We start from the raw sequence: 21,163 nt of genomic DNA, 5'->3' as shown, positions 1-21,163 counted from the left end.
GAATGCACGGTCAATCCAATATGTCCCACGAGTCCACATATCCATGAACCAGGATGCATAAAGGCCACACGAAAAAACACATTGGGCGCAGCCGGAGAAAAAAATGTGTTTCTAGCCCAGAAGGCCGCTGTTCTTTTCTGTTGTGAAAGAGAAGTCAACTTAGATTGATTTGTCTAGTAAAGGCTGATTTATACTCGGGTTTTACGCAGAGACGCAAGCACGCAAGACACGCATGGCCGACCTTGTGTGGTCAAATCGGCCATTTTGCGTGCTTGCGTGCTTCAACCCCAATTTTTTGACCATCCGTCAAAGCAACGCAAGCCCACAAGGCTGTGATTGGTCCGCTAACCACATCCTTTCTGAGTCTCGCATTTCCGGTTTCATAGCGTAATACCGCTGTTTTTAAAAGCCGTAGCAGAAACACAAACATTGGATTCTGTTGAAGAAAGTTTGGCTGAAGTGGTCTGCAAATATGAGCATTTATATAACCCGTCTGACGGAGTATAAGGACACGCAGATGGAGGTGAATTCCTGGGGGGAGATATCGGTGAACGTCGCTGTGCATGTCGACTCTAAACGGTCGTTGCGCCACCTGCTGTTCTGGCGTATGAAAAACACACGGGAACTATAAACCAAAACGAGTCCGTCAATCCGACTGCGTGGCCAGCCGCAGTTGTAGTTGCAGGAGTATAATTCGCCCTTAACTTGCATGCTTCAGTAACGGCACCTCCGTATTTATTTTGACCACGTCGTAGTTATGCCGCCTAAACCTAAACGACGAAAGTTTATCTTGAAGCTGCTGTACGGACGCATGTTACGAGCGGGAATTGACACGTGTTGCCGGAGTAACTTTTCTCAACGATGCCATACAAACCGCTGCACGAGGACACGCTGTGCTGGCACAACACACAGAACAAAACGCTCCTGTTAAAGTGTGACGGCTCCGCATGAAGCTTGGCAAACCAGCCGGTTTATGATGTCAATAACTCGGCAGCCACACTTCATATCAAATATCGATTGTTTCTTTCCCCAGGCTTTGAACAAGAAAGTCACACACTGTATCACAGCTCAGGCAACAATGGTGAGTCGGCGTCGTCATGGCGCTCAGGGCAGTGACTCTTCAAAGTCACTTCAGGCACTTGGAGGACACCATCACAGCAGCTGAACGGGACGCCGAGCGGGACAATGAGGCTGTGTTGCAAAATATGAAAGGGACGAGGACGTTTAACCCCTCTGACCTCACACTAAACTGGTCCACAGCCCAAATTCCTGCAATGCCAGTGCGAGTTGTGTATAATGCGGAGAGGGGGAGAAGGAAAAAAAACTAAGCTTATTCTGCTTTATGAGAGTGATTATTCTTAAGTGTCGTTACTTTACTTCATCACAGAAAAGAAGCAAGTTTGAAATGCTGTTAAAAAAAAAAATCTTGGTATCACTTGCATTTTCAACAAGGGGGTCAACCAGGACCATAATCTACATGTTCTGTCAAATGATAGCATATACAACAAGCTTTACTAAGTTTGACCTGTAAACCCCCCTCTATCAAACCACATTGAATGTACTTCATGGTTCTGTGGGGAAAGTCCAGCACCGGCGATCTCCTCGTCTGTTTAAAAGCAGCGTGGCATTCCCAGAGTGACAGAAGCAACTGTTCATGTCTGTAACTCAGGTACATATGTGCTGTGTTCTACTGTTCATTGACACACAACTTATTTCCGAATGTACACACCTGTAGTTGGCGGTATTGCAACGCTGAAGCCCTTGAAACCTTTGGCAACATGTTAATTAGTATTACTGGTGTTTACGGGCGCGCCGAGGCTTTTTCACTATATTAAGAAAACCACTAATAAACCATATGCCCCTCCCCCTGCTACCGGCTACCTGCATGTGATGTCATTCAGAAAAACAAAATAGCAGTAGTGACTGACAGCTGAGGGCAAAAGGTGCAATACACACACAAACACACACACACACACACACAGACACACACACACACGACGACAGCCCCTGTTAAAATAACATGGCAGCAGCTGCTGGGGAGACTAGTCTCATTTAGCACCACACAACAGCTCTTAAGACTCACACCCAGACCCGGTGTGTGTGTGTGTGTGTGTGTGTGTGTGTGTGTGTGTTACTTCACACTGTATCAGCAGACTGGGGCTGTCTGCAGTGAACAAGGTCCAGTCTGTCTCACACACACACACACACACACACACACACACACACACACACACACACACACACACACACACACACACACACACACACACCTTAACAACCATCCACCAGTTGTGGCAGTACAGTTTGGCATTGGACGTGTGTGTGTGTGTGTGTGTGTGTGTGTGTGTGTGTGTGCGTGTGTGTGTGTGTGTCGGAGAGGCGGACATTTGTCCACACAGGCATTTGCAGTGGACATTTGAGTGTCTTTGCAGCATCCACAGCATGCGGTGCACCGGGTCACACACTTGTCCGCACATTAGCGGATGTCCTTACATCTGCGGGAGCTTTTGGCTGTGTGATTATTTTTAGAGACCTCCGTCAGTGCTTTAGGGAGCTTCCATTTGTCAACGCTCTCCTTCTGGCTTTCACGCTGGGGCTGTGATGCTGTGATGCTGCGGCATCTGTATTTGCAGCTGCAAGTTTTACTCATATGAGCGCGGTTTCAATGACAAACTGGAGGCCATCTTGCGATCTTGGGGGTCACGCTGCATCCCCCACTCTCCCCCACCCTTGTTTCCGCCGTCCCTGGCATTTCCTCCCACACTGCGTTGCCACGATGACTCACACACAGACCACAGCCTGCAGACCATAGCAGCATCTCTGTGGCTGCAGGCTGTGAAACCAGAAACAAGCCTTATCTCTCTCACTGGTGGTGAGCGTTTTATGGTCCCAGCGATAGCTTATTAAGAAACCCATTGCTTTACATTTGTTTTCTTATTATAAATATTCAAAAATGGTATTTAAAAGAGTGTGGTTGACTTTGTAATTTGAAACTTTTGTGGAAAATTGTTTTTTTTTGCTACAGAAAATATCTAAATGTGTTTCACTGATTTGAGTTTTATTCCCAGCACAGCCAACTATTAAAATAATCAACCATGTGCTGAGCATGCTGTGAGTATGCAAAACACAGACAGCTTCAATGCGGACACTAATCTTTTTATTATTGTCACAGGGTGAAAAAGGATTCTGCAAATTCTCTGTCCCCCCAGTTTTTAAGGCGATTTCCAAGCGACGTGATGAAATAGTGTATGGATTATGTTCCCAGGGACGTGATGAAAGGAAGTCTTTATTAACCAGATGCCCCGAGGGCTTGCTGGTCACTCTGCTGTTGCATCATAGTGAGCAGCTGGCACCAAGTGGCCCGTGAGTGTGTGTGTGTGTGTGTGTGTGTGACACGTTGCCAGATTCCAGGAAACAGGAAACTGACTGGCGGGAAAATTACAACACCAGGGGGGTCCAATCTTTTGTCGAAACATAATCCAGTGGACGCTCTTAACACTCTACTCACCCCCCTCCTCCTCCCTCAAAACACTCTCTCTCACACACACACACACACACACACACACACACTTTCTTTGGACATTGTTCCAGGAAGCAGGACCGGCCGCTGCTTCTCCTCGAGAGTGAACTGAAGAGGGGAATTCAGGGATTCCTTGTTGGTGGAGAAAGAGAGGCGTGTGTGTGTGTGTGTGTGTGTGTGTGTGTGTGTGTGTGTGTGTGTGTGTGTGTGTGTGTGTGTGTGTGTGTTACAGAGTGGGGGTTGAGTCCAGTTGGTCAATTGAAAGGGTTTAAGGAGCCATACAGCGCGCTGGAGGATCACAGGGAGGGAAGGGCAGCGTGGCTGTAGACATCCACCTGCATGGAGAAAGAGGCGGCCTTCTTAGCGACTAAACGCTCACTGCAGCCGCGTCAGGGAAAGTTATATCAGACATTCAAAGGAATACTAAAACCATGCGTAATGATGAATGTGCGCTCACAGCTGCAGAACACTGACGCAAGAAAAATATTAGCATAAAAAGAAAAATAACGATACAAAAATAAAGAATTGTCCATGTGTTCCTGTAGCTACATAAATAAAATGAATCATCATTACTATCGCTCATTACGTTTTCACACACATTCGGCATCTGCATATGAGTTTACGTTAGCTATAAAAACAGTAACAACCCTGTGGTATTTCACAGATATCAGGGAAACTGACAGGTGTAACTGAACTCGGCTGAAACCTCATCCAGAGAGGCTCCACGTCTAAAGGCGTTGCTGAAGTCCACGTGTGAGACACCACGGCTGCAATACAGCATAGTCTCGCTGCTAACCAACAGCGTCGCCTTGCGCGAAGCCAGATAGTTTACATAAATGCATGTGTGCATCAGCACTTCTCCTCACTTAATGTGCTGTCGGACCGGGCTGTCCAGTCCAAGTACCGGCTTCCCCGTGTGGAGCTCCAACGCCTCGTCACGCTGGTGTCACCACACATCCAGAGGCCAACCCGCTGCAGTGTTGCCCTCAGCCTGCGTTTTTACGCAGTGGGGAGCTTCCTGGAGGTGGTGGGGGACGGCACCGGCCTCAGCAAGGCATCGGTTTCACAGAGTGTGGCAGCGTGACACAGATCCTCCTGCACCATGCGGACACACATCAGAATGACCACCACACGGGACGAGGTCCGCCAAGTCCACCATGGATTTCATGCCATGGCTGAGATCCCCGGGTGATTGGTGTCGTGGATGGCACACACACACACACAGACACACACGCACACATGCACACACGCGTAGCATAATTGCACCTGTGTGTGGGGACTACAGCGTGTTGTGTGTGATTTATGTGCTGATAAAGTGGTGGGTGATCGATTAACCTGGCATCGATTGATTTAGTTTCATCACCACGGCGGTGGACAGCTCCCACTAAGAGCGTCTTAGGAAGCTTCTTTGAAGAGATCTTAAGAAGGCAGTTAGGAACGCGTCTGGGAAACACTCGTATCTTAGCGCTCCTTCTTAGCGAATCCTTCTTTCGAGCCTTCTTAAGTCCTTAAGAACGATCGAATCTGAGAAACGCGGCCAATATCGTCACCAATCACGTGGGTATGTTCTTTTTCATAGATGATTACATATCTGTACTGATGTCATCCTGTAATTTAATCATGTTTGTTTTATGCACACAGAGTTTTCCCATGTCTGAATCAAGCATCTTAAGTACAGATGATGGCGTACGCTGTGCAGGTCTGTGAGTTTAGTATTGGGCCCATATGAAACCCATAACAAATAAGCCTGTAATGTATAAAAACTGAATTTTTGTTGGCTGTTTATGTCTGCAGCTCGCAACGAAGAAGCTTACACAGATATTTCGAGGTGCCATATTAACCATGGTCGCAATCAAAATGTTGCACAAGCGCCTCACAGATCAGACAAGCTGGGAGCCACACGAGAGTCCTTGGGAGATTCACCAAGCGATTGAATGCAATGAATAAACTGGTGGCCGATGTTTATCGTCTCGCCATCTCTCAGTTGTGGTTGCTGACCTGGACAAATCCAAAAAGAGTGTGGATATCTGGACAGAGATATGATCATTTCAGCTTTGCTCACAGGACAGCCAAGGGGAAGAAATACTATGAAAGGAGAGAAGCTGGCTGGATGGATGGAACGAGGCCAAAGGACAAAGTGAAATATCCTCCTTCAGCAGCTTGTTTTGTGTCGCTGTTGTTTGTGCGACCTCACTTGTTCAGGGCCCCCGCACAGTGATTTATTCGCCTCTGTGTAACGGTCCTTAACTGGCCGTGGTCAGCATTCATCTCTCGGCCTCGGGGATGTGTTCATTCCTCAACTCTAGTCACCATTAATCTCTATAACTTTTACACTTTAATCAGCCGTTTAAAAATCTTCTATCAGGGCTAGAAATATTTCCTGGCATTTCAGAAAATGACCCATAAATCAGCTGCTGTGTTCCTGTTGTGCTTTATTGGCATATACAGAGTGCTGTTGGTGTTGACGGGTTTGTTAAAAAGAGCAAAACACTCACCGTCTCCAGCACAGAGAGCATCATATATCAGCTGCTCCTTTGCTCCTGATTTCAGTTTGGAAAACTCCCATCAGCAGTTTAACAGCCACCACAAACTCAGGGTCGCTGCAGGTGAAAGCAACGAAGAGCGCTACGTTCACCAGCTACTGCTGCCATCCAATGGATCCCAATGGAAGAGGACTGCAGCGGATGAGTGGAGTGACCGTGAAAAGTTGGTCACATCCTTTATTGTGCTGGAAACCGAGGCATCTGGTGTGTGTGTGTGTGTGTGTGTGTGTGTGTGTGTGTGTGTGTGTGTGTGTGTGTGTGTGGCTTGTTACATTACATTTCATTTAGCCGATGCTGTTATCCAGAGCGACTTACATTTTGCTCTATACACCGTAGACAGAGCAACGGGGAACAATTAGCAGCGGTATAGCCAGGCATCTTAGTGGTAAATAAATGCACTAGACCTAAACATCTATTGTGTTGCCAGGACAAGATGGGTGTCCTGAGAGCAAAATTGTAAGGTGAATCCGGCCGGCTGGTCTTGTCCAGCCTTTTCAGCGATAGCTACGAAAGCTAAAGCGCCACAATTCCGAGGTAAACCACAAAAATAATTTCCTATGTGATGCATGCAACTGTGAACGAGGAAATTTAACGATTGTAAAAGTCCACACGGGGCAGGAAGATTGTGGGAAATGGATGGGTCCAACAAACACTGATATTTCAGCCACAGGAGGGCTTTTGGTTTCTTGGCAAAACGAAAAGTCACCGTTGATTTGTTTATCACGTAGCTTCTATACTTCAGTAACGGCACTTCCGTAGTCATATAACATTTTTAGGATGATGATCTTTTCCTAAACCTAACTAAATGGTTTTGTTGCCTGCACCTAACTGAGCTATTTCTAAACCTAACTACTTATTTAAGCAGGTATGTCCTTGTTAAAACAGAAGTTTATTTTGAAAAGACTGTACGTATAAAAAGCTGAAATTGAGTCGTAAGATGAGGAAATGTTGAACTACCACGCCCCGTGATACATCTAATACCTCTCGCTCTCCTGCCATCTACTCAAGGCAGAAATGCCAAGAAAGGAATCTCACGAAAAAAGGGCAAAAAAGGAAAATGTCAGCATTTGTCACAAGTTGTGAGATTGTGACAATCACTGCATGAACTGTTGAATTGCCAGTTTAGAAAGGTTACAATCATTTACAGAGGCATTGCCTCAATCCCAAGTTGATAGGAAGCCACAGGAACAAGGTTTTGGGACCATTTGAGCAAAGCAGTTTTTTTTGTTTTTGCATGTGGTGTGGCCATGGTGGGAGTGCAATACAACAGCAAAGTGTCCCACTCACACACCAGTAACAGAAGAAGTGGAGGAAACAAGGCCGGTGGACATCCAATGGCCACGGCCATCATCCATATCAATGGAGGGAGGAAAGTGGGAGCTCAGTACCGGCACGACAAACAAACACAGCAGGTCGCCACAGAGGGCTGCGGCTCTGCTGCAAACGGGGCCACTTGCCATGAAAATGACCTCAGAAAGCCGACGTCCATGACAATGGGTAGGTGTGGAGGAGATGACGATGAATGCGCCATGCACCCATTGATTTTTATTCAGGAAGTGGACAGCTCGGGTGGAACTGAGACGTTACATGTTGGCGGATGCACTCCAAGAGCAATTATGAAGGGTGCATTTAGGGAGCTCGCTAGCAACACACACCTTTCCTCGAGACAATAGTACCGCTTGCTCTTTCATGACTTTCATTTGCTGACTTTCTTTTCTTCTTGTTTAAGTGTGCAGACTGAATAACCAGGAAAATAACATGTAGCTTTTGAGTTCACACCTGATGCATTTCGAAACCCTCAGACAATAAGACTATAACTATCTGCATGGTGAGTGCAACATGGGTACGAGACTTTCATTGTCACATGCTGTATGTTGAGTCCTTCAGTTCAGAGATGCTTGTTTAAAGAACATTGTGACTTCTTGTTCTGTCAGACGTCCTCGCTTCCAAGCGTAAGAGTTGCGTTCATAGATCGTTCTGCTGCGCGCGTCACTGATGAGCTCCAGATGAGGCTTTGTTGTCCCTCATCAACCGGCACGCATGTCTTTTCGTATTCTTCTGATTGTATGCTTTGTGCTTCTGCTCTGTATGTTTTTATTGTCACACAATGCAGCACAGTTGTGTCTTTAGAATGACTTTGTAATTGTAATCAATCATATATTCTGTCTTTGTAACATCTGTCCGGGAATCGCAGGTGAAAAACAGCCTCTCGACTAACTCTGGCGCATTTAGAGTGATGTTCTCATCAACAAACTAATAACTGAAGACATAATTCACACTCAAGGCCATGTCACAGACATAGCATACAGTTGCTTTCAGTGCGGCGTGGAGTTCAGCCATGTGAGAGTCTCAGGTTGGGCTCATGTCCTTGATGAGGCCGCAGAGGGCCGTTGGATCGGATCCTGTGTGCTGGTATTGTCCATAACGCTCCACTGTGGTGTGTATGGGGACATATGGAGAAGCTTCTGGACAATAGAGCTCTTGTCCCGCTGGCCGCAACAAAGAGGCCAAGACGGGCTCAGACAGGGGGCCAACAACCACGCTGTGGTGTGTGTGTGTGTGTGTGTGTGTGTGTGTCTGTGTGTGTCTGTGTGTGTGGGAGAGAGAGAGAGAGAGAGAGAGAGAGAGAGAGAGAGAGAGAGAGAGAGTCTGCTACATAGCTTTCAGAACTACTTAATAACTTAATAACTTTATAGCTTGAAGAAGTTTGTTGTAGTCATTAGAGTTTATGTTTTAATTTCTCTCTTTTTCTAAATGATTTGGGGGAAATTAAAGAAAAGTGAACGTACCACAGAAACGTGGCTCATTCTCGTCTTCTGCACGATGGCACGATGGTGTGCGATGCGGCCAGTACTTCAGTTTAAAACGTTGCGAACAAAAGAGCTGAAAGAGAAGAGATTGCAGTGTTTTGTCATTCTGGCCTTGCTTTTTAGTTAGTAGTTGGCCATTTTATATATAACTGATGGCTGTATATTTAGATTGTATGGACGGTAAAGAGGCGAAATGCTTTGTTTCGGAGCATCTTGCACATTGCAGGATGGACCCTCGTGGTCCAAACCTCTTCTGTTTAATGTTCATCTGTGATAGTTTTGTGTTGGCTGACTCTGTGAAGCGAGCTCCTTCCTTTCACAGTCCACGCTGCGCTGCAGAAGGAATTCAAGAATTCAAATGAATCTGCCAAAAACAAAAGGCATGGCTCATCATTTCTTTTTTTGTGGAACCTGTTCAATGAAAAGTCAAATGTGTGTTTGTATTTCACAGACCGACACGCAGCACTTATACACACAGATGTGTATCAGAATTCTAAGTTATTTAACAGCCGACCAAAAGTGTGACTGTAACTGTAACCGAGTGGAAGTCGTTCTTGCTCATATACGTCAAACTGTCCACTTGTTCTCTCCTCAGACGTCAGCTCATGTGATTAAATGCTTTTTAAAATTCTACACTGAGAAGTAAAATGACGGTTTTCTAGCAGAACTTCGCCTGGCATCGGTTACGTTAACGTACACCCTAATATTCCACTCCACTGATATTTACTGCATGTCAATGTGAATATTGTAGAATATTCATTTTATTTTGCCGTGTAAAGATCTCAGTGAGAACATTTCCCTGGTTGGTATAAGGCATCACAGCGTGGCTCTGTTCATGTTGAGCGTTGTAACTGAAAGAACTACACCCACAAAGTCTGGCACCTACCAACTCTCTCTCTCACACACACACACACACACACACACACACACACACACACACACACACACACACACACACATCACAGCCACAGGCAGTTATGTAGGTCCTGTTAGAACAGTTGCTGTGTCACTTGACCACAACAACAGAGAGAAAGAGAGAGAGAGAGAGAGAGAGAGAGAGAGAGAGAGAGAGAGAGAGAGAGAGAGAGCGGGAGAGAGAGAGAGAGAGAGAGAGAGAGAGAGAGAGAGAGAGGGGTGGGGGGTAACTGATCACTTTGCGCGATCAATCAGAAAGAATACAAGAACATACAGGGAAGAGAGGGTTTGCTATTTGAAATGTGTCTACTCTGATGGTCCTAAATGACTTAAATGATATGAGGTGTGGTAAGAAAGAAAGAAATGTGTTGAAGACGGTAGACGATAAAAAAAAGGAAAGAGGTAGAAATAAGTAAAGAAAAAGTAGAGAGACATAACGACAGCCCGTCTGTTACCAAACCAATCAACCACAGGGAGGAAACCACATGGGATTACAGTTATTTAACCTCGAACACACCGCAGGAGCGTAGCAGTGAGGCGTTGTGATAAGAAATGTCTGTTGCGTGTTTTACAGTTTGTCTCTGCAGCTTCTTTTTTTTTTAAGGAACCGTCACTCAGTTTGAGCAGCCATAAACAATCCAGACATCCATCTGTTGATTTACTTCTTCAAGTATTTCCCCAGTTGCACTTCCTGTTCGATTACACTGATGACAGCGTGCTTTACAAACAATGTTTGTATGAGAAAAATAACTCACTTCTGCCAGAACAACGTCCTCGTCCTCGCTCTGTTTTAATCTGGGAAAACCAATAACTGGGGAAAACAATGGTGATATGAACGCAGCTCATAAACACTTCCTGTAACCAAGGTAAACGGTGAATTAGTCTGACAAAAAACAACACACATATATATATATATATATATATATATATATATATATATATATATATATATATGTATATATATATATATATATATATATATATATATATATATATATATATATATATATATATATATATTTATATATATTTATATATATATATATATATGGTGCTTTGAGGAGAGCATACGACCATACGACATGAATGATTTGTAGGTTACTAGATTAGAATTATTGTACAAATCCCTGTTGAATTTGTCATGTTTCCATCACTGCCCATCTGAAGCTGAAGCCGATAGATACAGTCATTCGTCCAGGGGAATGAATGTCGATTGTAACCTTACCCATCGACCACAAAAGCCAGACGTCACTGGGTGTTAGTGTGAGTTTTGTGCAGTAAAAAAGGGGCTAAATTTCATTGTATGGTTTCAGTATCACCCCCGAGTCCCTCAAACAGTAAACGCTGCAGTGTTTACACTTCCTCCCTGTTGACTCCCGGTCTCCTTGATGGGGCTCAACACCCGACAATAAAAAGCAACACCGTCTGAAATGTCCCTGCAGCGTCCATACAGAGATAATGCTAAGCACCAACAGCTAATCAACAGTACTGTTTGAACGCACCGTCGGTACAATACACAACAAGATCAAAGAAGTTTCAGCCTAGCTTGAACCGCTTTTGAACAAACAAACAAATGACTCCTAACTCTGGATGGGAAGATTGTGAGGGAAATACACTTCCTGGTTTATCTCAACATGCTTCTGTTGCCACATCTCCAGCACTGCAGGCACAATGCTTCAAATGGATTCTTTTTATTTACTGTTGGAAAGTTTTGTCTTCACAGGAAACAACTTGGTTAGGTTGAGGCAACAAAACGACTCTCATTGGGAAAAATGGTTGTTTAGGTTACAATATTACAATACAGGAGTAGCGTTACTTAGGTACCGAAGTTACGCTACAAATAAATCAACGTTGACCACTGGTCTCACCCAGGACACGAACAGAGGCCTACTGGGTGAAAGTCCTGTGTTTTGGGGTTAATAAACATTACAGTGCATTATATTTTGTAGGTATAGCTACAACAACTCTGATATGTTCGACATGGATATTCTCGAGAAGGTAATAAATTTAAGGTTCACCTGCCCAAGCAGTTGGGAGAGCAGAGCAGATTTATATTTTTTTGTAAATATTGTTAATATATTGTGCCAAATATAATATATATATATATATATATATATATATATATATATATATATATATATATATATATATATATATATATATATATATATATATTCACTTTTACAGACAGTATTCACACATCTCTCTGATCCAGAATAGTGGAACTGTCTCAACAGGAGACACCTTTGAGTTGTTGTGGCTGGGAGCACAATCATGAACTCTCACGTCGACGCCATTCAAAGTTTGGTCCCACGAGTTATTGGTGGAACGGTCGACTCTTCTCCACCCTGCTAGCTTTGAACCATCCTCGCTGACCTTCATTTGCATTTGAACACAACAACAAGCTTCAAAGTGGGAAGCTGTGACGATGAAAAACGTCACCGCTGAGAGAGTGGATGGATCACCGCTGACCCGCATGTCAGGACTTGTTCTTGTCTCACATACACAGGAGGCCATGAATGTAAAAATATGAAGCGGGGACATTTTAATTGGTATTAGTCGTGAAAGGTGTTCTAAATCTTATCCTTCTTCTTCGCATTTTCTTGTTTTCTTCTACTTTACGATCCTTTTTACTTGTTCCACTGTAAAATATATAAGCTGATTAAAGTATGAACAACATTATACGTAACTTAATGTTGATTTATGTTTTTTTTTATAAGAAAGGTTCTATCGTATTTACTTATATAGTGTTTTCACATTTTTCACACACAATACATGTATCACTTTGTCATGGTTTAAGTTGTACCTCTAAGGCATCTCTGACTCTGAGAACTGATCCAGTACTGAAGCACTCCTCACAAAGCTGGGTGGGGTTCTCTCACACATTCACACTTCATTTACACCTGTGGGCATTTTGGAAGAAATCAGAGTGTTGGTCTGATATGACAGACAAACAAGAGTAAAGAATTCAAAGTGGATTCAGACTCAAAGGATTTGAGATCTATCAGAAGAGACAATGTCACATTTGAGACGTCAGTATCTTCCTACAGATGGTGTTGTTAAAGTAGTACAAGATACCATGTGTTGGAATTACACTTTTGTGTGAACAGCATGGCTTCAGCCGAATATTACAACTGGTGTTCATTGCAGGAACCTTAACGAGTCCAGTTAGTCTACATTTCATGGGTTTCTTGAGTTGTGATTTCTTAGAAGGGAATCGTGTGAAGTTTTTAATGAATAGATACCACCATGAAGTCAGGTTTAAAACTCTTGTTTCATTTTGGTGACATATTAAAGTCAATAAATGTTATATAAATCAGTCTATGTCTGAACAAACTCTGTAAATACCTTAAGAATACGAAGGAATGAACGTGGAACGTTTGGCTGATGTAAGAGCTGCTGAAGAGGAGATTATGTGTTGTAAAACTACATACAGCACATTTTGAAGACTTTCAATATGGTTTAGAATTATAATTAGATATCGCAAAATCCACTAGTGCGTGAAACACAATGTTTTGGTTTTAGTGTCTTGCCTTAAACTTTAAAGTATGTTTGTCAAGAATCCATATAATCTTCATATCAACTGTGTTGATCAGGTTGCACAATTCCTCAACCATACAGTGTGTTTACTTCCTCACTTAATCAGGGTTGAAGACAACATTGGAGGAATAAACCTCTCATGTAAATAAGAGTTGTGGCTCTTATTTTAACATCAAATACCCTTTTAAACAATTTGCTGTATATTTTAACTTCACTAATGACGTTAAGTGTGTTTTGGTATGTGTAACACTCGTCATTATCTCCTTAGCTGTATCGATCCCAAACAAAGTGATGGGGGTGGCCGGTTAAAAAATAAAAAAATAAAAGAAGAAGAATGCATCTTGAAGGATTTGGTAATGAATGGGTAGAAAAGTGGCTTCATTCAACTCCCTCCTCGTCTTTCTGTGCCCACCCTGCCCCCCAGCACACCATTACAATGCAGGGCCCCATCCCCCCCAGCACACACACACTCACTCCCCGCCCTGCCCCCTGAGGAACACAGGCAGGGGGGCTGGGTATGTATGGGTTTCCCCAACTATTTAAGCGGATTCCAACAGATGGCCGAGGAACTTTCCTCCGAGGGGGTCACGTTGCTATCTCTCTCTCTCTTTCTCTCTCTCCTACTCTACGGACCAGACTACTCCATTCAGCAAAAACCTCTTTCAACTCCTGGGGCAAGCAGTTTCTCAACTGTCGAGGGCCAAACTTAGATCTCTGAGGGTTTCCACTTTTCTTTATTGCCGTCTCAGCTCCCCAAAAAAAGCTGAAACTTTTAAGTCCTCCCCAGCCTTCCTCCACTGTGGGACCAGACATCCTTCAATCGGCAAGGACTGCTGAACAAACCATGCCCTCCGACTTTCTCACGCCTTTCCTGGAACTGGATGAGGAGTTCTTTAAGGTGAGAGCACAATTTCAACCATTTATACAGTACTGCCAACAGCTGATGGCTCTCATTTCAGACAATGCTAGAGTGCACAAGTGCCATGTTTCTTCATGCTGGGAAAATATAACAAAGTGCATGAACTTAATGTGACATCGGCCTGTTGGCAAAAGATCTTTTTTTTTTAATCTAGATTTAGGGCTTCAACATTATCGTATACAAAAGAAAACAAGTTATTGGGTGGGGGTTTTAATTTCAATCAAATTTGCTGAACACCAAGTTTGAAACTGTAAGAAAAGTTTCTTTGTTTCAGATATGTTTTTGGGGTTTAAAAAAAATGGTGCGCATTGTTTCCTTTCATTATCTGTAATGAACATAATGGCTGAAAGTATAACAAAAGAAAACACTTTGTCTTTGTGTATGTGTATGCTACTTTACAATACAGTTAAGCCCAGATTCAACAAGTTTATCTGTTTAAAATGAGTCTATGAGTCTTAGTTTACTGCACTCTCCACATTAAAACATAGCCTGCTTGCTTTAGGTGCAGCTTTAAAATCTCCTTTCAGCTCGACTTGGCCCCGCCAGTCTCGCTCCAGCGCTCCAGGAATGCAGAAAGCTCACATCCATTCTTCTCCTCTCTCCTTTTGTGTGACAGAATTTTCGTGGCCTGGAGGCGACAGATGGCTCGTCAACCGGCTCGCAGCCGCAACGGCAGCAGCACAGCCAGAGAGTCCTGGGCTTCCAGCGTCGCCATTCTCTGTGTCCCGTGACCCTCCCCAACTCCAAGTTCAACAACAACAACAATAACAACAACAACAACTGCGGCAGCAGCAGCTCTGAGGTGACCGACGCATTGCCCGGCTGGGGGCTCAACGTGGCCACCAGCCAGGGCTGGAGCGGGGAGTGTCAGCTTCCCCGCTCCACGCTGAGCCACATCCCTTTCAGGGTCGACCGCTCGGTCAGCATGATCGAGGGCAACGTCAGCGGCTCTGGAGGCAGAGAGGACCAGATGGCTACCTTGTCCCCAAAACTGCTACTGCCACCGCCGGGCTTCTCCCTCAGCAACGCCTCCCTCTCGTCCCTGGCCTCCCTGGCCTCCCCTTCCGTCTCCAGGCCGCTGGCCCCCTTGCCTCACATCTCCACGCGGTACAAGACCGAACTCTGCCGCACCTACGAGGAGAGTGGGACCTGCAAGTACGGCGCCAAGTGCCAGTTTGCCCACGGCATGGATGAGATGAGAGGCCTCAGCAGGCACCCCAAGTACAAGACGGAGCCGTGCCGCACTTTCCACACAATTGGCTTCTGCCCGTACGGGGCCCGATGCCACTTCATCCACAACGCCGATGAGATCCTCGACGGCAACGGTGGCGCACCTCCCCAGAAGCAGAAGATGAGGCCTCCTCTGCTGCGCCACAGCTTCAGCTTTGCAGGGTTCTCCTCCTCTCCACAAACTTTCCAACCAGTTGAGGAGACACAGCCTTCCTCCCTCTTCTTCGCCCGGGCCTCTTCCGTCTCCCCTCCTCCGTCTTCAGTGGGGAGCCCGGAGCTCCTCTCCCCTCTCTTCTCCGAGCCCGGGGCCCTGAAGCATTGCCCTTACCCTTTCTCCGGAATCCCAGACCTAGCCGGCGACAGCAGCGATTCGGCTCTGCGATTCTACGCCATGACCGATTCCCTCGGCACCAGGTGTACCGCCTCTGCTTTCGCCTCCAAAAACCCAAACCTCAGTTACCACATCCCCCAGCAGCTGCCGGCCTCCCTAAACGGCTTGAACGGCCTGGCTGGCCTTCAGCGATGCTCGTCAGCAGACTCCCTCTCCGAAGAAGGCTACACCTCCTCCTGCTCCCTCAGCTCTTCCTCCAGTGGCACAGAGTCGCCGAGCTTCGAGGGCCGACGCCTGCCCATCTTCAGCCGGCTGTCTGTCACAGACGAGTAGGAAGGGGTTCTACTTTAGCTGGATTTACTGTCGGGCTGGGAGGGGTGGTAAACGGTCTAATTGTTTAAATCGATGTGACAAGGATCTGACGTCAAGCCACGAAGGGTTAAAACATTAGACATTCAGCTTCTCCTTTAATCCAGCCTGGTAAACGTACCTAACTTTGTGCATATTGCATTCCTCATCCAAGCAGTTGTAGCGCTGCTCAGTGTTCGTCCAGTTTTAGCTGACTTCCTTTTTCTTTCTTTTGTGTTTGATGGTTATTTTTATAACTCTGTTCTTTTATGTCGCTGTTACTGCTGTATACTGTTGTATACCCATTTTTAGAGGATACTTTGAGGGTACTTCGCATAGCGTCACACCATGTGCTTTTCCTACTGGGTGGGTGGGTTCTGTGTGAGAACTTGTCCTGTACCCTGATTTTAAATTGAATGCTGTTTTCCCTATGTATGACTGGTGTGCTATCCACTTTTCTTTTGATCATCACAATGTGTTTTTTTTCACAGATCATATTGTTACTCCTTACAGTTTGTAGTGGTGCCAGCCTGCAGCACACCTCCAGTCATATTAGGGCTCTCCAAGTATGTGAAACAAACCTCTTATAACTGTATGCTGTCACTGATTGATTCATGGATTGGTTGTATGGCTGTGGCCCTGTGATTGTATTGTCAGACATTTTTACTGCCTGGCAAGGTTTCAGCTTAACTGCCTTATAGCAAGCAAAAAGTGTAGGCGACCCACTGACTCTCTAGTTACCAAAGTTGATGTTAGAGTTCCCCCTAACCTACTAGTACTGTTTATTCCTCACCTAGCCTAGCCTAGCCTAGTTTCGCCTCGCCTCGCCTTTAACCACGACAGGTAAAACACAGTGTTATGATTACAAATGTTATAGCTTAACACTTTCTTAGTCTTATTTATTGCTTTTTTTTGTATAATTCGTTGAGTTTGCTTTGTGAATGTGTTCATGTATTGTTTTAGTTTTTTTCATAATACCAGAGAAATTACGCTTTACTTTTGTGCATTCGTGATGTCCATCTGTGTGTTTTTTATGCTATCTAGTAGCTTTAAGAAGGCTCGCGAGGAGGAGAGGGAAAAAGGAGGAAGAACATAATTTTTTTTGGCATTCTATATGTACGTATGTTGCCTTATTGGCTATTAGGCCTGGCAGAAATCAGGACTTGCTGAGTTCTCACACGATAAAAAGCTCCCCGGCATTATTTCTCTGCAGGAGCCCTTTTGGTGTTAGCGTGAGCCACACTGTCTGCTGTCGGTGTGAGCGCCCAGCGAGTCTCCTCTCCTCTCCGTGAAGCCTCAAACCCCTTACTGTCATAACCTGCTGTTGTTAATATACAAAGCAAAACGATGGGGAAAGACGGGTTCACCACACATTCGTGGCCTCAGTGTGAGTCTGCAGCAGTCAATAAAAACATGTATTGGTTAGCAGCTATCAAAAGAAACGTTAATGTTGGGAAATTCCATCCTTCTACCTACATCTTGGATTTATGAGGACTGCTGTGTCGCTCTGTTGTGGTCGCTGTGGGCGGCAATCCCTGTGCGCTATCTTCTTGTTAACAGGTGACCTTTTGTTTATTGTTGCTGTTTTTTTTCTTCTATCTATCGGAGTCGCCTTGTTTGTAGGTCAAGCTCTGTTGCACGCTAGCTAGCTAGCTAACGCTCCAAGCGGCAGGAGAAATCAAGCGAGTTCAAATGAAACCAAGCAAGATCAGCATTGCTTGTTCTTCGTCGTGAAGTCAACTCAACCTGCCCCGAAGGAGTCTGGACACGCTTCTCGTTCACTGTAGCTAATTATTAGCTTGACTCGGCAGCAAGCCGTTTTTTTGAAACTGTTGTTAACTTAAAGTCTTATTTATTTCTTTGTTTTTCGAAGCGAAACCTATATTGCGGTGTTTGATATCTTGTTTTTTCACATAATTTAAATGCATTTATTGTTTACATTCCATGGGTTATGTTGATATCCTAGCTCTTTATCTTAATATATTTGTCCCCTTTTATTTCAAAATTAAAGTCTTTAAAAAAAAGTGAGTGCTCTGCTGTCTCGTATCTCATTGCACTGTTTTGCTGTGCACAGGAAGTCTAGAGTTATTTGAATAAATCAAGGATGTTTTCAGATATTTTCCCATAAATGAGGTAATTCTTATGTTGAGTAAAAAAAACTGCATAAAATGTCAGCAAAATAACATACAACAAACTATACAAATGAATGAAATCCAACACACTCAGAGAGCTGTAATTCTGATCCACATCAACCACACTGAGCGTGTTCGTCTTCAGTTTTATCCTCACATCCACCTGTTTATGCTTAAAAAAACACATTAGTTCCCTTCTGCTCACTCTCATCTCTGCAGTAAAATCTTCCTTAGCTTTTATTCAGTTTTCTTTAACATCGTGTTGCATGATTCTGAGCTGGATGATCAGAATCCTGACTCAGCAGTGCAGTTGGAGGCAGTTATACTCTCTGGAGAGAAGACTACTGTGGACAAAATTTCTCTGTAGAACATCGAGGAATATCCCAAATATCAGAGGATGCAGGAACATCGGAGGTGTAGATTTCACAATTAATTCTTCTTAAATTGGCAGTATTAGTTGTTGTTTTTTTCTGTCAAATTAAAACAATTCGGAATTTAAAAAAATTGTCAGTGCATGTTTGCGTGTAACATGAAGAAGTAACACAAATGGCAGAGCGTTCCCACGAGCATCACTCTAAATTGCTACCACTGCTCTGAGGGCCTTTTACGATCATCTGTGTCTTATTGACGCACAAAAGGGACAAAGATTAATTCTTTCTCTTACTTGCGTTCAGGGAATCTCCCAGCCCTCCCCTTTCTGTGTGTGTGTGGAGGGAGAGTGTGGGGGGGGGAGTTTTGTTGCAACTCGTCTGAACAGACCAATTTAGAGTGAGTGACACTGAGGAGAATGTTTGGGCAACAGATGCTCGAACAAAGACTTCCCAGCACACAATGGGGCACAGAGATACTTGTGACTGATTTCCATCTATTCACACAAAGTGGAGCAGAAGTTGACGTCCTCCCCTGTGTGCTTGTGTGTGTGGGTGTGTGGGTGTGTGTGTGTGTGTGTATGTGTGTGTGTGTGTGTGTGTGTGTGTGTGTGTGTGTGTGTGTGTGTGTGTGTGTGTGTGTGTGTGTGTGTGTGTGCATGTGTTTGTAAAAACCTCAATTTAATGTAGCTGTTGAAGCTGGAACTCATTTTATATACTGTTGCAATTAATATGAGATTTTATGAAAAGTTTCCTCCAACACAAGCGTGCACCACACAATCCCCCACAGTGTTTTGGCATTTGGGTTAGGTTTAGGAAAAGATTATGGTTTGGGTTAAAATAACTCGTGGACGCCATTACAAGGATTACACACAAATTATAACGCATTACTTTTGGAGAACAGCCTGACTTGTTTGGCAAGTTAATCTCGGACCACAAACTGTAATTAATACATTAATAATGTATACATTAACGAAGTAACTGCAGCTTTCAGATACATACAATGGAATAAAGAATACTATGTTGTTTTGTCAGATGAAGTGTAACAAAATGAAACAGAGGTACAAATACCTCGAGATAACTACATTTGATTCAGACTGGAACATGCTGTCACTCCTAAATCCTCTGGCAGTATTTAAGGTACATGACTAACATCGCACAGCAACAGTCACTGTAATTCACATTTAATGTGAAAAACTGTTTATGTTCATGCATGTGTGCAATATGTCTCAAGGCAAGGGAGGCAGTTGGGGCCTTGAGTGTGTGTGTGTCTGTGCGTGCGTGTGCGTGTGTGTGTGTGTGTGTGTGTGTCTGTGTGTGTGTGTGTGTGTGTGTGTGTGTTGGCATTCAGCGATAGGCAGGCCGAGGATTTCCCTCTAGTGAATGGATAACAGTAGAGTAAGGCAGGAGCAGACTCCCACAACCCCCATGGCTACTTACCATTCAATACCCGTGTGTGTCTGTGTGTGTATGTGTGTGTGTGCATGCATGAATGTGTGTGTGTGTCTGTAAGACCTTAAAAAGGCCAAGGGCCATCCCTGTGCAGCCCCTCGACCCCTCCCTCCCCTCCTGGTCATGCGGGCCCCTTTGTGATTCCCTGCTTTCCCTTTTCAGTCCAACATCTGTATGCTAATGCCGCTCAATGGGAATGGATTGGAATCATCCTGGGAGAGAGGGTGAGGGGCAGCTTCCCCCCTATGCGTGTGTGCGTGCGTGTGCGTGTGTGTGTGTGTGTGTGTGTGTGTGTGTGTGTGTGTGTGTGTGTGTGTGTAATCATTTGAAAGAGTTCCACGGCAGAAAAGAGTTTGAGAGGGAGAGGAGAGTGAAAAAAAGAAAGAATTACTGATTAACAGGTAGCACGGGAGGGAACCGATGGGTTTGAGGAGAAGTTTAAAGGCGGCGTGTATGTTTGTGTCGATGTGAGTGTGTGTGTGTGTTTGGGGGGGGGGGTCTCCGAAATGAATTGCAAATGTCTTCAAAACCCCCACCAATTAAACAGCAGAGTTGTGTTGAAGTTAAATTTGAAGTAGGAGCTGGAGTCAATATGAGATGAAAGCCTCCGGCTCCGGTTCAGCTCTGACATTCACAGGAAAGTGAGTTATTCGCTGCAACCAGAAAGACGTATACAGGTTGACTTGAGAGGGAGAATCGGGTTTCAGTTTGAGCATTGTGAGCCAACAAAGGGTTGGGAGAGCCAGAACACTTCTACGCCTCTGTCTTACCAGAAGAAAATATTGTTTATTTGTTACATTTATGCTAAATTAGTATCAATATTGGAGAAGCTCGTACCTAATGTTGAAGAGCTGCATGTTTTTTCTCAAGAGCTTAAACTCTGTAGACCTTCTGAGGCTTTAGACACAAATTATGTCAATTATTTAAATTCTGAAATTAGCCTAATCTTTGTAGTAGATTTCACTGTTGTTGTTTTTTTGTAATTTCCCCATTGTTTTTCTGCATACTTTACACTGTATTGAGTGTTTGTCATCTGTAATGCTGGACAAATGCAC

General features: G+C 44.4%; 1 protein-coding gene across 1 annotated transcript; it reads left to right on the top strand.

The window, feature by feature from the left end:
* Positions 1–14,048: 14,048 nt before the first annotated feature.
* On the top strand, positions 14,049–18,137 carry sb:cb81 (mRNA decay activator protein ZFP36L1-like). The gene is made up of 2 exons (XM_068585349.1): positions 14,049–14,226; positions 14,864–18,137. Exons 1-2 carry the CDS (start codon positions 14,173–14,175, stop codon positions 16,139–16,141), a joined length of 1,332 nt encoding a protein of 443 aa, XP_068441450.1. The 5' UTR covers positions 14,049–14,172; the 3' UTR covers positions 16,142–18,137.
* Positions 18,138–21,163: the final 3,026 nt, after the last annotated feature.

The sequence above is a fragment of the Clinocottus analis genome, unplaced genomic scaffold (genome assembly GCF_023055335.1).
Source record: "Clinocottus analis isolate CAN_PGR_092001 unplaced genomic scaffold, fCliAna1.0.p SCAF_2, whole genome shotgun sequence".
In the NCBI taxonomy this organism is placed as follows: Eukaryota; Metazoa; Chordata; class Actinopteri; order Perciformes; family Cottidae; genus Clinocottus; species Clinocottus analis.
Note: the sequence above shows the minus strand (reverse complement) of the source record. Positions and strands in the feature narration are given on the sequence as shown.

Coding starts and splice junctions, on each gene's coding strand:
- sb:cb81 (XM_068585349.1), top strand. CDS start 14,173: ATGCCCTCCGACTTTCTCACGCCTTTCCTGGAACTGGATGAGGAGTTC. Junction 14,227..14,863: donor TGGATGAGGAGTTCTTTAAG/GTGAGAGCACAA, acceptor TTTGTGTGACAG/AATTTTCGTGGCCTGGAGGC.